General features: G+C 35.9%; 5 protein-coding genes across 7 annotated transcripts in view; 2 read left to right on the top strand and 3 right to left on the bottom strand.

Moving 5' to 3' along the window:
- The window catches only part of LOC100175388 (T-complex protein 11-like protein 1), a 7777-nt gene extending 3885 nt beyond the window's left edge, over positions 1-3892 (bottom strand). The window contains exons 1-9 of one of the 2 annotated variants that reach the window (XM_002123026.5): positions 3698-3892; positions 3439-3543; positions 3206-3256; positions 2881-3042; positions 2202-2376; positions 1421-1594; positions 1129-1265; positions 727-793; positions 257-365 (exon numbers count right to left, since the gene is read on the bottom strand). In XM_002123026.5, coding sequence (XP_002123062.2) covers positions 257-365; positions 727-793; positions 1129-1265; positions 1421-1594; positions 2202-2376; positions 2881-3042; positions 3206-3256; positions 3439-3543; positions 3698-3755 — 1038 coding nt within the window. In that variant the 5' untranslated portion in view covers positions 3756-3892. The remainder of the gene's footprint in view (positions 1-256; positions 366-726; positions 794-1128; positions 1266-1420; positions 1595-2201; positions 2377-2880; positions 3043-3205; positions 3257-3438; positions 3544-3697) is intronic. The other variant, XM_009859368.3, reaches the window with a different exon arrangement.
- Positions 3893-4454: 562 nt separating this feature from the next.
- Positions 4455-6803, bottom strand: LOC100177805 (alpha- and gamma-adaptin-binding protein p34). Its single transcript, XM_002122215.4, has 7 exons — positions 6668-6803; positions 6302-6480; positions 6030-6115; positions 5644-5765; positions 5217-5320; positions 4877-5030; positions 4455-4726 (listed from the first exon to the last, which is right to left on the bottom strand). Exons 1-7 carry the CDS (start codon positions 6729-6731, stop codon positions 4608-4610), a joined length of 828 nt encoding a protein of 275 aa, XP_002122251.1. The 5' UTR covers positions 6732-6803; the 3' UTR covers positions 4455-4607.
- On the bottom strand, positions 6802-8237 carry LOC100180158 (EARP-interacting protein homolog). Its single transcript, XM_002122289.5, has one exon. The coding sequence runs from the start codon at positions 8137-8139 to the stop codon at positions 6994-6996; it is 1146 nt and encodes a 381-aa protein (XP_002122325.1). The 5' UTR covers positions 8140-8237; the 3' UTR covers positions 6802-6993.
- Positions 8238-8297: 60 nt separating this feature from the next.
- Positions 8298-11639, top strand: LOC100178534 (testis-expressed protein 45-like). Its single transcript, XM_002120844.3, has 6 exons — positions 8298-9033; positions 9162-9327; positions 9494-9722; positions 9980-10098; positions 10304-10499; positions 10774-11639. Exons 1-6 carry the CDS (start codon positions 8549-8551, stop codon positions 11046-11048), a joined length of 1470 nt encoding a protein of 489 aa, XP_002120880.1. The 5' UTR covers positions 8298-8548; the 3' UTR covers positions 11049-11639.
- Positions 11640-12522: 883 nt separating this feature from the next.
- On the top strand, positions 12523-16856 carry LOC100182497 (2,3-dehydroadipyl-CoA hydratase-like). Of its 2 annotated transcripts, XM_002121652.5 has the most exons (8): positions 12523-12714; positions 13128-13301; positions 13577-13680; positions 13747-13788; positions 14394-14564; positions 15217-15340; positions 15662-15774; positions 16287-16856. In XM_002121652.5, exons 1-8 carry the CDS (start codon positions 12609-12611, stop codon positions 16395-16397), a joined length of 945 nt encoding a protein of 314 aa, XP_002121688.2. In that variant the 5' UTR covers positions 12523-12608; the 3' UTR covers positions 16398-16856. The 2 variants fall into 2 exon arrangements, with proteins under 2 accessions (XP_002121688.2, XP_009857668.1); XM_009859366.3 differs by lacking the exon at positions 13747-13788.
- Positions 16857-17573: the final 717 nt, after the last annotated feature.

The following is a 17573-nucleotide window of genomic DNA, read 5'->3' as shown; positions in this document are numbered from 1 at the left end:
CCATGAACACAGTCTGTGAAAAATTACTAATTTTATCAAAAAATATGTAAAATTTTTACCAAAAAATATCAAATGCAAAATATTCAAAAAATCAATACAATTCTTTCAAACAAAATTCAGTTATTTAAGAGTTGGCCTATGTCCTTATTAAAACACATTACAGTTTTAATACAAAACATTTTATAAGCCCACTTCGAGATTGGCAGACAGCATTAGGCATTTTAAAAATAGAATACAGTTCACTGAGTGTTTTCACCTCTGGAAACGGCCTCGTTTTATGATTCCAGTCAAGTAGTTTGAAGTAAGACTTCTTCAACAGAGCGAGAGGACTTATAGGGGTGCTTGGTGTGGATGCCGACGCACTTCTGCAATACAATGAACACTTAACCTTATTTTCATGATTCAGCTGAAATTATGTGTATTCAATGGACAGATTGCTAAATTTAAAATCTGTTTTCCTTTTTGTCTTTTCAGTTATGATTATATCTTCTACCTAAAAGTTTTTTTTGCTGTTTGTTACATTCAGTTATGACTATTCTGGTGAAAGATAATTTTCACTTTGATTTCCTGACATATACAACCAACTAATTACTATGACTCCACTAAAATTAAGTATTTTCAATTAATAGCTTGTTCGGAATAATTTATACATGCCAGAATACAAAATGCCCTTTTTTGCATATTTTGAATTATTTTGGGCTTTAGTTTATCTTCCCTACTACTTACTCTTTTTGTTCCATTTGGATTTCCTTGCGCGCCTCATTCAACCAATTCTCTGTGTTTTCCAATCCATCTAAACAAGACATTATGTAAGATGGGACACCTTTTCATTTATTTTCTTGCCCCATTTTGTAGTAAACAAAGATTGTTCAAAAAAATACAGAACCGCATCCTTACGTCTTCCATAAATCGTTGTTAGTTGTTTAAAACGCGTCACCTATTTTTTTGGGGAAACGTCGGGCTAAAACATTTTGTAAGGTCCATGCGATAGCACCCTGGGTGTTATAATAATGGTGCCAACTCAGCAAAAAAATTCCAGTTAGGTGCCTATTTAAAGCCCCCTATTTATCATCATTAAAACGAAATGCATCGTAATAAACGAGTGAATAGTTTGAAATGTTTACTTACTGGGTAAACCGGCTAAAATTTGTGCGAACTTAGTTCTTTCGTATTCGACATGTTGTTGTTGCACGTGAGGTCTAATGGATGTGATAGCGAAGTTTGCCATGTCTCTCTTCAACAAGTTCAACACTCTGTAGATTCCCCTGCACAAGTATGAAAGGTTAAGATAGCTAAACAAATCAATAGAACATGGGGTTCTACAGGTTTAGTTAGACATACATTGGAGATTTCAGAAAACTTGCATACCACGCTATCACACTATAATAACTGTTTATTTTTTTGGCTTGTTTCTGCTTACTTAAAAAGATCCACCACATCCTTAATAGATCGAAGGTTGTTGACTTCCTCATCACGAGCAGGAGCGCATATGGATGCCATTAAATCAATGACGAATGATGATAGTTTCCACACATCCAAACTATCGTGATCTGCTTGTTGCCGCAGCAAATCCAAATCCAACCCTTCATTTATCCTGACAAGTATGTTTAGTCAGTCATATTTAAATGAAAATAATTATAATAGCTTTTATTTGTCTCTTTGATTATAGTAGTGAAGAATGAGAAGTATTTAAAACGAAAAGACAGGATGCATAGACAAAACAACAGTTGTTAAAACAAGTTTACAGTTAAAACATTTGCATTTATTTGGAAAAAAGAAGCGTGGTCGCTAGACTCGCTACGTCTAGGTCTAGCAGACAAACAACGAGCCATTTATGTTTAATTGATTACAAACTTTAAATAGAGACAAAAGTGTGAAATGCCCCGATCTGTAGTGTACAATGGGGGGAGTTGACTTTAAAGAGAATTAATCGAGTGTCCCCAGTTTGATGCTCGGCAGCGGTACTAAAACTGATGGGTGTATGTGTCCTTGGGCATGACGTAAGCACAGGAAGATAAAAAAATAGTGCCAATATTATGCGTCTGACTTTAATGCGGTGTCGCGACACCGGTCGCAAAGAAGGACTTAAATGGGCTTTCCAGGTGTTGGGGTAATGGGCCAAATCTAGCCTAAATCCCAGGTCCTTGACAAGGACCTCACCCATAAGGAATAAAAAAAAATATATATTAAAAATTTCTTACTTTGTATGTAATGATGTGATGCGGTTAGCTGGAAGCAGTGAAAGAAGGATTTCTTTTATTTCCTTTATCAATACAAAGATGTGATCAAACACTGGTGGTTCAAGCTCCATATCATTCTTTACACTATCCCAAAAAGCTCGGTGCATCGTTTCTTGAATCACTTTATAGATTTTACCTAAGAATTTAAATGCATGAAATTTATTTTACCCAAGAATTTAAATGCATGAGATTTATAATTGTTGGTAATAAAATTTGTCAATTTGTCTTTAGAAATATAGCTACATGCTGCTTTTAGTGATGTATATATTCTTAACAGAATGAATCTTTTTTTAAACATACCTATAGGCCATGGCCTGTATTAAATCTTTTATATACAATTATACATATATATATATATATATAAATATATTTGTATACAACTTCTTTTCTGGTAAAAAAAAAAAAATTTAAAATGGATTTCTGCCTCAAAAACTTAAGGACTAATGTCATTTATTAACCTTGACGAATCTAATGGCAGGCAAAACTTGTTTTTTAACAGAATCTAAATAAATTTACTAATTGACCCAGCCAAAATGGCTGTTCTCCATATTTTATCTGTGGTAGCAATACCAGTAGAATATTCTAAATTATACCAAACAACAAAAAATGTTATCCTCAATTCTATAACATAGCTACATACCTTCAGGAGTAGTTGGTTGCTGTTCAGCCTTTTGCTCTTCATTTGGATCTGGAAGTTTGAAATCACTGAGAGCAATCTCGTGAGCAAGAGCCATGTTTGTTGCTGCAATGTTCGCCTCTGCAGACTCAACCATGCTGGTAGTTTTTTTACTTGGCGGAGAGCCTGTAAAAAGAATTACAAAAGTAAAAAATTATTCCATTTAAAATGCCTTAAAAAAAATCGAAATAAAAAGAATAAAATGCCCATTTAAAAAATGCCAATATAAAAAATGCCAATTAAGTGTTAATTTAGAAGAAGTAGTTCGAATATAAAATAAACAACTTACGACTTGGTGAGTAAGCTACTTCTGCTGCTTCACTTGCATGTGACGCATTTCCTTAAAAAAAAAACATTTTTAAACTAGTTAAAATTAATAAATTATATATACTATATATAATCAAAAATTTATTTTCACAAACGTTTGGTGTAAAGCTGTAAGGGCTCACTCAAATTCAATATCAGCTGTGAAAATAGGGTTACCAAAAAATGGTCATGTTCTTTGTAAATAATATGCAATACCTTTTTGAATATTTTGCGATGGAGTCGGATTTCCAGATAAGCTTTTATCTGTGGTTGTCGTACCATGCGAATGTTCACGCTTTGCACTATTGCTGCGATCATTTACTGAGGAGAACAAATTGAAGTAAAGGTGTTGTACTTTATGCATAAAAAATTATATAAAAATGTATTTTACTTTGTCCAAAAATAAATTTGTTAAAAATTGATTGTACCTTGTGCAGAAATAATTTAGAAAAAAAAATTCATTAAATTTATTTACCAGGAATTTCGTTGTTGTCGTTAACATCCTTTGTTTCTGTTGATTTTCTCTGTTCCATGATTATTCCTTTTTTCCCAGCAAAATCCAATTTTACTCAACTTTTGACGATGACAATAAACAGGTATAACACAGACAATTTACACAAAAAATGGGCGCCTTATGCCACGTATTTCATTTACCGTTGCTAAACCTAAAAAACAAAGATGTGTGAATCAGAAAACTCACGAGTTACGAAATCTGAAACCTAATTCGAGACATAAAAGCTTCCAGAATCTACTGGAATACGCTTTGTTTGTTTTTATGACACACTTCACTGAACATCTGCTCTTTGTCAGCTGTTGCTGACGTCATTTTTTAGCACAGCCTTTGGCGCAGCCATAGAGATGTATATGCCATATGGTGAAGTGTTTTAATGCGGGGGAGCACACAGGAAATTAACAACGGGTTGATTTTAAATCCACAAAGTCTATTACGTACACTCGTTCACTTTTTTTTATTAAATTTGTAGAAATTATTTGTAAATACGTTTGTATACCCCATACGGACTTCGGTTTTGCATTGTGTATAACTGGAATCTGGCTTAACTACGAATATATTTAAAGGAAGCAAGTACGGGTACTATAAAACATAGCAGCATATGTTTAGGTATCTGTGGTAGTAGGAGCCAACTTCGTCTGGTTTAACCACGCAAACTCGTTATAGTTTACGAGTGGCCTCTCTCATCTGTTCTGCTACACTCACTAGTTACCAAGCAACATTTATTTGTTGTTAATGTATTTAATTTCATATAATATATAATGTAAAATAAGATTGCACTGATGGGCCACAATGATCCAGTTCAATTGCATCCCTCATATGACTCGGAAAGCGACATCATAACCATTCGTGGTGGTAAAATTTAAATTCTGTTTCATCCATCCTCATTGGCTGAAAGCTCTTCTTCATCTCCACCAATGGCTTTCCAGAATGCTGAGACAACTTTTTCCGCATATTCTTTCCGTGAATTTTCTGGCATAGACATCGCAGATTCTGTTAATAAATATACATAACTCTCTTTTAATAAAAAACACAACCTTCGAAATAAATTCGAGTTTGATTGGTTTACATATTTTTTTTTCGTATAATGCAATAACAACAGACAATAAAAAAAGAAAATTATAAAGCTATACTTTCTCTCACGTTTAAACAGATGCATCTTCTGGAACAAGGCTTCAAAATCTGCATCGTCTTGATCATCATCATTTGAATTAGACAACATGGCATCAATTTGTTCTTCCATACTAAGGGAGTTCACGGCAGGTTCTGCAACGTCTTTGTCTTTCTTTTCAGTTTTCTAAAATGAAAAATAGGAAATAAATTCAATTTGCTTTTTTCTCCTTGGGCCCTAGACTAAGCATTCAGCTAAATAACAGATTTAAACAATATGAATACATTAGTTCATATCAGAACAATGAAATAGTTCTGATTCACAAACCAAAGACCAAAAGAAAAGATTTGCATTTTAAGTTCAACATTATACCGGTTCGCCTTGTATCTTTTTTGGTTCATTCTCTTTTAACTTCATGTGTGTCCACGTGTGAGCACCAATTGCTCTTCTAATACGAGTTATTCCATAATCTTCATCTAAAATAAAAATATTTTTGGAAATTATATACATTGAAAGTTAACTAACAAAGGAAAAGTTTAAAAAATCATTTGAAATCAGAATTGTTTGCTCAAATAACACCTTTGTCTATTAGTCATCAAATGAATTGGAGAAATTAAACAACCACACTTGTCATTTACTAATAATTTTTATCGATTCTATATGGCTAATGCTTAATAGAAAAGCCAAGGCCAAGGGACTTGCTTTTTATTTTGGTCTGAGTTATTCCGTTGCTGCTTTAAATTCAATCAAAACAACAGTATTATATATCAAGAATAAATAAAAAAATATGTAAACTAACATTCATCATAATCTTCTAACACAGGGTCAAGTTCAACAAGTTCAAACCCGTTATCAATACACCAGAGCTGAACTTCTTCTCTTTTTATAAATTCTCCATCTTCTTCACCAACAGAGCAACATCTGCATCAGAAATAGAACATTTTTTAAAACAAGTCAAACTCAAAACTAAAATAGGAACAATTCCTGGTTCAACAATGGAATTCACCAAACAACAGAACATCAGAATCAGAAAAGTAACAGAATTAAAAAAACAACAGGGTATCAGAATCAGAATCAGAAAAACAACAGAATTTAAAAAATAACAGAATATCCTTAACCTACTGAAGATATGGTATAGCTTTTGATACTTGACAAAGTTAGGTGTAATAAGACGAACAAGTTTACCTTGCACAGACAGCAAGCTTGATATCACACTCCCATGTCTGGATGAATGGAAGCCACGATTTCATGGCAGTGAGACTGTCACTTGTCTAAAAATGTGAAGGTAAATCATGGTGCTCTGTTACACTTAAATTACAGGGCAGAGAAAAATACACAAACTATTATAGCAATATTATCAGCTGAGAATATAAACAATTGAGGGTAAAAGCATTTAATGTTTATATCAGTTTGTCTACGTTTTGGAATTGAGAACAAAGAAATATTGAACCAAACACCTTTTTTGCATCGAACAAAAGGATAACAGCCTCTAGTTTTCTTGCGAAGTCTTCACTGATCAGATTTTGTGACTTCACCACCTGAACCTCCACATCCGCCATATAATATTTATTCGATAAACTCCATGTATAAGTTTCTCCATTTATGTGTTCCTTTATGTTTTCAGTCTCCTGCAAGTCTTAATAAAGTAGATCAAAATAAAAAAGCAACTCGGGAAAAAACTGTCCCATTAAAAGAGGATTTTCTGTTATGCAAAGCTATTCACTGCATTTAAGCCTATCCAAATATTCTAACATTTGGTTTTAAAAAAAGTACAAGTTAAATCTGTAAATTTTTATTTTTTACACATACCTAAACTTACATACCTTGTATAAGTTTGTTTGCAGAAGTACCAGAAGTAGGAAGGATGGCAAGGATTTGATCTGACATTTTATTGCCTTGAATTTAACCAAGTGACAAATTACGATTATAACTTGGTAAATGCCTATAAAATGGTTACCTACATTTAAAACACATTTATATATATAATATAGTAACAAACATTACGGTTACGAACATAGTCTATGATGTTTACTATCAAGAGTAAATTACAATATTTTTGATTGCACAGTTTCTCGTTTTGGAATGAAAGATATTTATTAATAAAAACCTCAACAAATAAATTTAAAAAAAGGTTGACGGTGTCAGCATATTAGAGGAGAATTTCAAACTTTACATTCTTTGGAACTTTATTAATAACAATTCTTCCATCATAACTTAATGAAGCAAATGACCACGGATCTGCAGCACTCCATTCAACAGCATATACACTATCCTCATGCTCTTCATAAACAGCAATCAATCCATCTTTTCTTTTTTCCGTTTCTTCATCCTCTTCATCTTCCACTAGGTGGCCAAATGGCTCGGAGGATATCGAAGCTTTGTTATGCAGAACGACACGACTGTCGCTGCCGCAGCTGAGCACAAGCTGGTCATGAAACGGGTTAAAACGTACCCCCCACACCCAGTGGGAATGATCGTCTTCTAAAACAGAGATGGGAGCACTTGGCTCTCTTGTGTCCCAGAACTTTACAAGACAATCATCCCCACATGTTGCTAAGTGGTACTGCTTGTTGGGATTAAAATCAAGGTCTCTTATCATTTGACCATGGCAGTTGTCAAGTTGAAAGGCAGGTGTTTTAGACCTCATGTCAAATGAAGTTATATTTTGCCCAGCAGCAACTGCGAACTGTTTTGCTCCATGATGTGGATTCCACTTCCCACAAGTGGCAACTAGAGGATGACCTTTTTTCTCAGGGAGCATGAATGAGAATAATGAGTTCGGTTTTTCCTCTTCAAGATCAAAAAGATGAAGCTTTCCGTCACCAAGAATGATCACTTGATGATCATCCTCCACAGGTTTCCACTGCAATGAAGAGATGTGATTGATTTCAGACGATGTAACTGTACAAACTTCATCAATAGACTCAAAACTTTCTGCCCCAGAATCAAATTCATCATGTTCTGAAGTTTCTTGCTTTGCATCTGAAACCATCCTATATATTTTGCAACCAGTAACCAGTTCACCATCTTTGTAATTGCTATAGCAAGTAGAAAAAAGAAGCGGATTATTAAAACTAGATGAGATATGCCATATCTCCCCACTGCTATGAGCAAACACAGTTTTTTCCAGTTGATTATTCTCATCATCGAACTCTACAAGATGAATTTGGTTCTCCTGTTTTAACGATTGTGTACCAACAATAAAACGAGTTACATTACACTCAGCTGACTGCGAACACATGCATCGCGCAGGCAACTCCAATCCATAAATAAGAGGTGCATCTTCAACGTCCATAGCAGTTTGTTTAGTTTATACCCAGTGCAACAAATTCTAACCCTGCCAACTAAAAATATCAAAGGTTGTTTTAATTATTTGGGTCAAACTCACATTTGGGGGTCGTTGCAAATTTATGCACAGAAGATGGCGCTAGTGATCAAGTGTGTAACCATAGCAACTATCAAAGCCGCCAATTTCACACCAATTACACAGGCAGATCTAGTTAATTATTTACTCGAGTGCCATCGCTTTACAAAGATTTAATACAGTGAAAATATCTGTCTTGTATATTACAGTACTTACTTAATAATTTCAAAAGATTATCGCGTATATTCGGTTACGCAGCAGATATTAGTTATTGAGACGCCGAGCCCACGTTTTATTTCAGTTTGGTTGTATAGGCGTAGGGTTTGGTCGTGTAAATGAAATGACAGCCGTCAACTGCATACCGGCACCGCTACATGGTCAGGAGTTTCTAGCGTCTTCCCATTACAAGATTTCACACGACGAACGCTTCATACCAGCTTCTTTGAAAAGCACTTTTCATAAGGACTATGTACCTCCCATTTCGAACCTCAAACCAGGGGCTGCACTGCCGCCAAGACCGTCGGAATTTATGCACAGAGACGTTGCGAAAATAAACACCAAAATTTCGGAAACATGCCAGGCATTTCCTGCTAAAACGTCAACCCACGACGATCCAAGAGACAAGTATTCGTCTCTCTACAAAACAAACTTCAAGCTTGACTCCGATAAACGAATCGATACGTTCAGTACAACGCACGAGAGATATTATAAACCAAATCCGATCGGAAGCCAGTCGACTCTACCTAACTTAGGCAGTCGATGGATGAAAAGCACATTTCCGCAGGGAGACAAAGAAAAGGCTGATGAACCGATATCAAACTACAGGTATGCTGATCCTCAACAAAATTTTAATCGTAGAGTGCTAATAATAAATCCCTGCCGTGCATTTATACTTAGATTTCAATTTGTGGCCTTTTATGTTGAATGAAAACGTTTTAAAATTCTTTTCTCAGAGGAAGTTTTTTGAGTCACGACATCAGCAAACATCAACCGAGGCGAGCACCGTCACAGCATTGGGGTTGTAAAACAATCACAGGTGATGCACAGAGCAGGTTCAGTACAACTCACGACTCTACTTTCCAGGGATTATGGGTTAACACTGCAAAATCTGTACCCAAGGTAAAGAAATATGACTTAATAAAAAACGGTAGTAATCTTATAGTAAATATAAAGAAGTCCATTTGACGTCATCTTTCTTCCAGTGTTTAAATGCACTTCTACCTTTCAGCGTTCTGTATTTTACAGAAAATTTGGGTCATTTTATAAGTATTGTTTTTTTTGTCAGCACACATCTTCTTCAATCCCTGAGGGAGATAAAGAAAAAGTTACTGAAAGTACGACCACCATGCGCCAATCCTACCAACCGAGTTTCCAAGGTTATTCTCCACAAGATCGCATGGAGTCTTATTCCAAGTTGCATGCCACAAACTACAAGATGACGGATGGACACGGTCGGTTCGACAAGTACCTAAGCACACAAGCAGAATGCTACCAACCGATAAACAACGTGTTCAGTAAGTAAGGCATTCTTTGGCCTGTTTTCACAGTAGACAGTGTGAATGTGTGTTATGGGAAAATATATGTTCATATAGGGTGGGGGAATATGGGAGTATTTTAGCACAGAGTATCCAAATATTCTGATTGTGTTTTAAACAATTAACAGTGGTCTATGTCAGTCGTGGGGATACGGTTTTACAATTCTTTGAACGTGCTTTGTTTACACCCTACCATATCTACGAAAGTAGAACAGTTTATTGTCATTTTAATAAAGGCGCAGTCGTAAAACGAGATCGTGATCGAAATGCGAGTGACATTCCAGAGGGAGACATGGATCCATTTAGATCCCACAAGAGAGTTAACTCAACGGTTGCAAGATCGCATCATAAACCGGTAAATTATTACTAAGTGTTCCCATGGCCTACTCAATGTGTTGAGTAGGCCATGGTGTTCCATACAAATCACCCAACACCAAGGCTATCCAAAAAAAATACCTTTGCTTTTCCCCAGCCGGTTTTGTTTGTTAATTTTTCTTTTGAATACAAGTAGCAAGGATTTGTTTATTTGTTATGAAATAGAAAATTGTTTGTATATATAGTTGGATTTAAAGAAAGCGTCAGTTCACCGGGTGAACGGTTCTCAGTTACGTACAGTAAGCAAAGTACAACTCGGTGAAAAAGAGCTGGAATCGAGCTTCTACGAAACAACTTGTGACTCGACATTTCATCCAGTGAGCGTTGAATATAATAGAGTGGACTCGCACCCCAAAAGCAATGTCCCACTAAAATATTACGGTAAGCAGAAGTTTATTTCGTCTCTTTCTTCACGGTAACGAAGAACCGGAGAGTTTATAAAAGCTGAAAGACGGTTAGTAACGGTAAAATAACAGTTGTTTAAACACGCTTATTGATAAAGTAGAAAAAATAACGTTTTGGATAAAAAGCGTGACCGTAGCACTTCACAGACAATACAATGAGTTGGCGATCAAACATTGCTTGTTCTTAGTTCAGTTTGGTTCGAAAACTTTTACTGTTGTTCTCATGCTCGCATTTTTTATTTGTCGCCCAGGAGACGAGAAGGTCGCACCAACTACCTGGAGCGATTTTCCGTCACATGACATGGCTCGACAACACCCTCACAGGGTAGCGCTAGAGAATCTACGCGAGACCCATTTCATGCCACCACATGGGGACCAACGCTTCTTCTCCACAACTCACGACTCACATTACACTCCAAAAAGAGTCACAAAGTTCAACGTCGATCCTGGCCGCTTGCAAAGAAGTTCTATTCCCATAGGAACCATGGGCAAGTACATCAAGGGTTGCCACAGCGGCTACGACTAAGCTGGACCTAAACTTCACTCATTATCATTATGTGTTGTAGAAAATGTAAAGATCTATGTATTAAGCCATTTGTAGTCAACCCATTTATTATTTAAGAGCACCAATTACAGTGTGTTGTGTTTAGCTTGAAATGATTGCACTAACTAATTAGAAAATGTTTTTAACACGCTTAGCCTAAATCTCGTGTTTTTCCCGTCCTTTCATTGCGCTACTGTGTTAGTCAATGCCATCTTTTTTAAGCTAATGTTTTTAGTTGTCTTGAGATTTTTGTGTATAGGCTACTATAGTATTTGTTTGGTATTGTAGATGTAGACATTCAAAAGCCATGACATTTATCTCGATAAGCCATGATCGAAAAACGCGTATAACGTTCGATGTATTGCAGTGTTTGATTTTCTTGTCATTTTCTTGTTTTTTGTTGTGTTAGCCAATGAGTCGTCTTAATTTGGGTTGTGTGTTGCCGTTTTTTTTTCTGTTTTGTATGTGTTTCAAATCATCCCAGTTTCAATGAATTATCAACTTTGTACCGCAGCGTTGGGGACGTATTATTACTGTTGTATGATTGATTAAATGAACTGGAAATGCGAGGTCACTGGTTAGTGTCAGTTCGGAACTAATTAAGCTGCAATCGCGACGGTTTGTGTACTTTTAAAGTACCGTATGTGCTTGTTGCAGCATGGTTGGGAAATGCGCAATTTAAAATGTGGTAATATTACTTGACAAAGTAAAAGAAACACAGGCTTAAGTTTTCTACGGCGAAATTGGGTAATTCAAAGCAAAATACCTTTACGCGCGTTCTTATAATAACATAAACAAACCATCAGAATACAATGAAATAGCAGGTCATTTAAAACTACACGCACCTCGCGCCGTAGCTCAGTGGTGCAATCGCTTCTAGAAATAGCTCTAGTAGGCCTTGGGTCACCGTGTTTAGACTGATAGTCTCATTGCACGAGGCTAAACAACTACCGGTGTCATTCATTATTCATTTACATTTAACGTGGTGAACATCTCAGCGAACAAAAGTGCAACGTAGTTGTCTACTTATCACACCAAACCTGCAGTTCGTGTTTTCAGTTTCCTGTAGCTACAAACAGCAGGTTGTGTTTCTTTTAATTGCGATTCGGGAAAACCCCTTGGTTAATACTTCCCTGTCTATCTGGTATGAGTCACGTCTACACTTCGCACATCGGCGCGGTTTACTTGTTGCGCCTTAGCTCACTCGCTCGCTCGCTTGCTTGTAGAGATTACGCATGCGGCGTTCGTGTGGTAGCTGATGTAATGTATATTTTGAGCATAGGGCACTTACATTTCTTTCCCTAATTTGTTGTTTCGGTTTCAGAACAGTGCTAGTGAGAAAAACTGTGTATTCGTTTTGTTGTTAATTTAGTTTGTATACCCGGTGCTAAAACAGTTAAGACTTAATACAAAAGCGCAGTTTCCTGTCTTTTACTATGAAAAATTGAAAATTACTGCGTATTCACTTTCGCAAATGATTTAGGTTGAAGCTGATCTAGTATTCTGTTGCAGTAGTTGTACAGTGTTGCATTAACAATCATAATGTATCGTCAGTGCTTAAACAAATTGCATCAAACTGTTAAGTTGCAACCCATTGGAAACGCATTGTGTGTGTGCAATCGAAAATTGACGCTTGACCCTCAGTCAGGTAAATATAAGATCTAAGTTTTGTGTAATTCTGTGCTGTATTTGTAATATAAGACCATTATTAGTGTAGGCTCTTTGTATATGGTTTAAATTTCTTGATTTTTTTAAAACACAGGCAGACGTAACAATGCTGTATGATAATAATAACTTTATTTGTCTCTTCGTTTAACTTAGCAAAGATTAGAAATATTTGAAACGAAGAGACAGCATATGGCGACAAAACAACAGTTGTTAAAACACGGTTAGAGTTAAAAAACATTTTTAGATTTAATTGGAAAAAACTGTCAGTACACCAAGAAGACAAAAATAACATTTATGTTGAATTATTATTAGGTCTTCTTATAGAAACAAAATACACATCTTGTAAAATAAACATCAGAATGCGAACGTATTTAATTTGATGTTTCTAAACAGAACCAGCTGTGGATCCAATAACAATTGATAAACGTGACAAAGTTACCTTAATTGGTTTGAATCGACCTGGCTCACGGAATGCAGTCAACAGAGACATGGCACGTCAGCTCACAGTTGCTTTCCTTGCATTCGAACAAGATAATTCAAGTAACGTTGCAGTTTTACATGGAAAAGGTGAGTTATTATTATTATGAACTATTTCACTATCATTGCTTAAGGAAGCGATTCAGTAGTACATGTTTTTTATTTTTACTAAAAAATGCTAAGGAATTTTTTATAGTTAAGTATATATATATATATATTAATGCCTAAAATCTGCTCTACTGACAGAAATACTTTAATGCACCAATATTTTTGTCAGCAGTATACTCTTGATGTAAATTTCCAAGCATTACCACATGCCTGGTTCAAACATTAGTAAAATAACGTGTACTAACCTAAAATTATAGGTGATCATTTTTGTGCCGGTTATGACTTAAAAGAACTTGCCCACTCTGAGTCAGGTATCGATGAAGAAACGATGAATCATTTGCATAACGTGCACGGAGCAATGGTAAGATTAATTCAATACACATTTGGCAGGTCCCTGCTTTATTTTAACCACCATTTTAATGCTAAGGGCTCTAAGTTTGTGTATAGTAACCAGCAACGTTTTACTGAGGTATGTGAACCCTGTATGTGGCATGCAGGATTGGTTTTCTAAATGGTTCATTTAGTTTGTTGTCCTAGTATTTGTATTACTTATTTTGCCTTAAAATTGCTCAAACTGGTGGTTAGTTAATTTATTTTATTTTACTTGGATAGTTGTCATTCAGTTATTGAGTTTAAACATAAAACCAAACATACTGCATGATTTCACAATTTTTATGCTATATTTTTGGAAAATTAACAAGAAATCACTTAAATAAGTGAGTTTCAGAGATTCAGTTTTGTTTTATAATTGTCCATAATGAATATTAGCTTACAATCAACACAGCAGAATGTTTTAGGATGTTTAAATTGTTACTTATGTATAACAAACCATTTGATGCAAAGGAAGTTCTTTATACTGTTATGTGGCGAAACAGCAACAAATTTGTCGTCATATTTACTTTTTGATTTTGTTCCCTTTACTGCCTAATCATACTTATATTATGTTGTTTTGGGCATTTTATTTCCTAACACGCTGTAAATAAATTGTGAGTAAAATTTGAGCATACAAGATTTATGAACCAAACTCTCTATGTTACTGCATTGTTACAAACACACATTTTAAACTTGTTTTAGGGCCCTACAAGACTGCACATCAAAAAGCCAGTGATTGCAGCAGTTAATGGTTATGGTGTTGCTGGAGGGTTAGAGCTTGCACTTCTCTGCGACCTCCGGGTCTTCGAGGAATCCACCATCGTCGGTGTCTTCAATCGGAGATTCGGAGTTCCTCTGGTTGATGGGGGCACGGTCGGTTTATGATGTTTTTTGTTTTAACTTTTTTAAGGTTTTTACCTTTACCCTGTTTTAACGAATATTGTTTTGCTTCTATTTTCCTTTTTTGTTGTTTTAATTATTCTGATGTTTGTAACTACACTATTGTAAGACTTTTTTATAATTTTTGCCCATACCGATACCATGTTTTTAACAAATATTGGGTGCCATTTTTTTACTTAAAGCTAATAACTTTTGTTTTTTATGTTATGTAAAGAGTATTGAAGCTATGGCCTTTTTTTTACACTTGGTATTTTTTTCGTTTTTACCAGTACTATGTTTCTAACAAGTATTAGTAACCACCTTTTCTTTCTATCCAAAAAGATAAAGAAAATTTGGGGCTTTTATGTCATGTAAAGAAAAAAGCATAGAAATGTGCCTTTATGTTGACTATTCTCCTATTAAACCTATATGCCAATTACCCAGGGGTAAATAAAGCTTTTAAAATAGTTACCACTTCAGTTCTTGTGTGCTGAGCAAAGATTACTCTTACAGGCCTATTGTGCAATGCTGTTTATATAGTGAAGAAAACACTTGGAATTTTTCTTTTAGTATTCCTAGAACCAACTAAAAAACGCTGATGTAGCAATTCTGATACAAAAGTTGTTAATTTCTCAAACGTTTGCAGGTTCGTCTCCCTGCTTTGGTTGGTCTCTCAAATGCATTAGACCTCATTTTGACAGGGAGGGCTATTGATTCTGAGGAAGCAATCAGGATTGGACTTGCAAATAGAGTGGTAAAGGATGGCGAAGGTAATTATTTATAATCTAGTTTGATTTATTGATTACGGGAGCTTGGCAAGTCAATCAATGTTTTCCGTGGTTGTAATGGATTTCCAATGATTGAATTTTGCATTGGTTATTATTGAAGCGAGTGGAAATCCACACCAAGCATCTATCACGCTGCAAGGCGCTTTATTCTTATCTGAATAAATCACAACATTGTAGACAATGTGTTTTCGTACTCATGCCGAGCTTGCGCAATATGGCAGGAAGACAAGAGGAAACTGGTCTTAGCTAGTCTGCTTGGCAAAACAAACTGATGATTGACAAGCAGCTTGACTTGTTTTGCAGCGCTGTCGTTCGCTGTCGAGCTCGCGAAAGAGATATCTCACCATCCACAGATGAGTTTACGTGCGGACAGAGATTCTGCTTATAACGCTATGTTCAACTCTACTTCGAAAAAGGTATACCTTAAGTGTACTTCACAGAATGCATACCATTCTGTCTATACTTATATCTTAGTAATATAGTTTTCGGTGAACTGAATTACCGAAAAGGGCACTTACAATATATCTGTTTTTCGTGTGCATTATAAACTGCGCTTTGAGCTGTGAAATATATAGTAGGGTGGGGGAAGATGGGACACCTATAGCACATAATATCTAAATATCTAGATCTTGTTTTAAACAATTAACAACGGTCTATGAGAGTCGTGAGGTTATAGTTTTATATTTTTTTGAATGTTCTTTGTTTACTACCAAATAGGACAAGAAAATGGACCGAAAAGGTGTATCATCTTCCCCCACCCTACTATATCTTACAAAATATGCAAAGCAGCTGGGCGGGTTCGGGCCAAAACACGAGTTACTGCTGAATTGTTTCAAACTCTCGTGGGCGCAATGCGGAAATCACGACTTTAATTAGCACACACACAAAATCTTAGTCTCCCGATACAAAAACGCTGTTATTTTTGCAGGAATCGCTTGATTACGAGATGAACCACGCACTAGATGTGGTTGCTCATGAGTCCATTGCTGGAGCAAAGCGATTTAAGGACGGAGAAGGCAGACAAGGGGTGGCTATTTAAAACAAGCTGTTCTGATCTCCGACCCCCGCCGCCACTTAACGATTATTACCCTTTTTTTTGTAGAATGTTATTTTTCTAATCCAGCCAGGGTGATTTTCATGCACACCATGAGTTTCGGTTGCTTCTGCTGTCGCGTTTTGTTCGTAATTTGTGTTAACCGCTGTGACGTTTTGTTGTTCCCCTTCGTTCCAAGTGTTAGCTTTTCTTTTCGTGTTCTAAAAGAACCCGGTCACATTTTCATACTGTGTATATACGAATGCACTGCTGCTCTCCCCTAAGGAGCGGCGTACGACAGTTTTATCATCTTACCCGCATTTCACCTGCCAATGCCTAATTGCTGCAAACGCACTTGTATATTTGACTTTCGTTGTCGCTGCATTCCTGGGCCATAGATTTCAAGATGTATTGTCGTCAGTAAAGATATATCGTGACAATTAAATTGTACCGGGACAAACAAGCAATTCTGTTGGAAAAAATACGTTCATTACATCAAGATAATATTTGAACAAAACTAATATTTGAAATCTTTAATATTATGTGAATATAATATTTATTTTCTAAGATCGTAAGATACGATTTGCAGGTTAGTGAAAAACAACAGTGGTCAACATTCCACCTCCTAGATGAATAACCTGTAGGAGCCGTGCCTATAGTTATACGTTAAACTCCTGCGTGCGATTATATTGGAGCTTTAAAAAACCGGTAGCCTTCATGAGCTTGCATTTATTACTCTTCGATCTGCTTCAAGGTATCTATTTAAAATTTTACCCATCATGTCAGTTTTCATGAAGCATTTTCAAAGAAGACGCGTTTTCGATAGCTGGTTAAACCGGGAAATGTATGATCGGTTTTCTCACTCGGTGTTTGCTCCCGTTGCTCTTTTGCGCAACGTAGCGGTTATCGAAACTTTGTCGGCCATGCCCCAACCGGCAACGTTAAGTTGGTGACATTTAACAGCTAACGTCAATCTGTTTTCGTGTAAAAAATGTGTTTAGGTGTTGCAACAATTTAAATGTTTCAACTGTCACTAAGTACGACTGCCACTACATACGCTTAGATGTGCAAAACTAATAAAAAGTGTTCTACAGGTGTGACAATACACAGTGTACTACACGAAGGATAACTCAACTATAATAGGCAAGCAAATATAGTATAGAGTGTGTGAGACAGACTCGG

Source organism: Ciona intestinalis, chromosome 2 (genome assembly GCF_000224145.3).
Source record: "Ciona intestinalis chromosome 2, KH, whole genome shotgun sequence".
Taxonomy (NCBI): Eukaryota; Metazoa; Chordata; class Ascidiacea; order Phlebobranchia; family Cionidae; genus Ciona; species Ciona intestinalis.
The sequence above is the reverse complement of the archived record's forward strand: the minus strand, read 5'-3'. Positions and strand labels throughout refer to the sequence as shown.

Excerpts from the sequence above, each read along its gene's own strand:
- LOC100177805 (XM_002122215.4), bottom strand. The coding sequence starts at position 6,731 with ATGTCAGATCAAATCCTTGCCATCCTTCCTACTTCTGGTACTTCTGCA. Across the intron at positions 6,116-6,301 it reads TTTTGTTCGATGCAAAAAAG|ACAAGTGACAGTCTCACTGC; the intron begins GTGTTTGGTTCA and ends TCACATTTTTAG. Across the intron at positions 4,727-4,876 it reads GAAGATGCATCTGTTTAAAC|AATCTGCGATGTCTATGCCA; the intron begins GTGAGAGAAAGT and ends ATTTATTAACAG.
- LOC100182497 (XM_002121652.5), top strand. The coding sequence starts at position 12,609 with ATGTATCGTCAGTGCTTAAACAAATTGCATCAAACTGTTAAGTTGCAA. Across the intron at positions 12,715-13,127 it reads GACGCTTGACCCTCAGTCAG|AACCAGCTGTGGATCCAATA; the intron begins GTAAATATAAGA and ends GTTTCTAAACAG. Across the intron at positions 13,789-14,393 it reads ACCAGCAACGTTTTACTGAG|GGCCCTACAAGACTGCACAT; the intron begins GTATGTGAACCC and ends AACTTGTTTTAG.
- LOC100180158 (XM_002122289.5), bottom strand. The coding sequence starts at position 8,139 with ATGGACGTTGAAGATGCACCTCTTATTTATGGATTGGAGTTGCCTGCG.
- LOC100178534 (XM_002120844.3), top strand. The coding sequence starts at position 8,549 with ATGACAGCCGTCAACTGCATACCGGCACCGCTACATGGTCAGGAGTTT. Across the intron at positions 10,099-10,303 it reads CAAGATCGCATCATAAACCG|TTGGATTTAAAGAAAGCGTC; the intron begins GTAAATTATTAC and ends TTGTATATATAG. Across the intron at positions 10,500-10,773 it reads TGTCCCACTAAAATATTACG|GAGACGAGAAGGTCGCACCA; the intron begins GTAAGCAGAAGT and ends TTTGTCGCCCAG.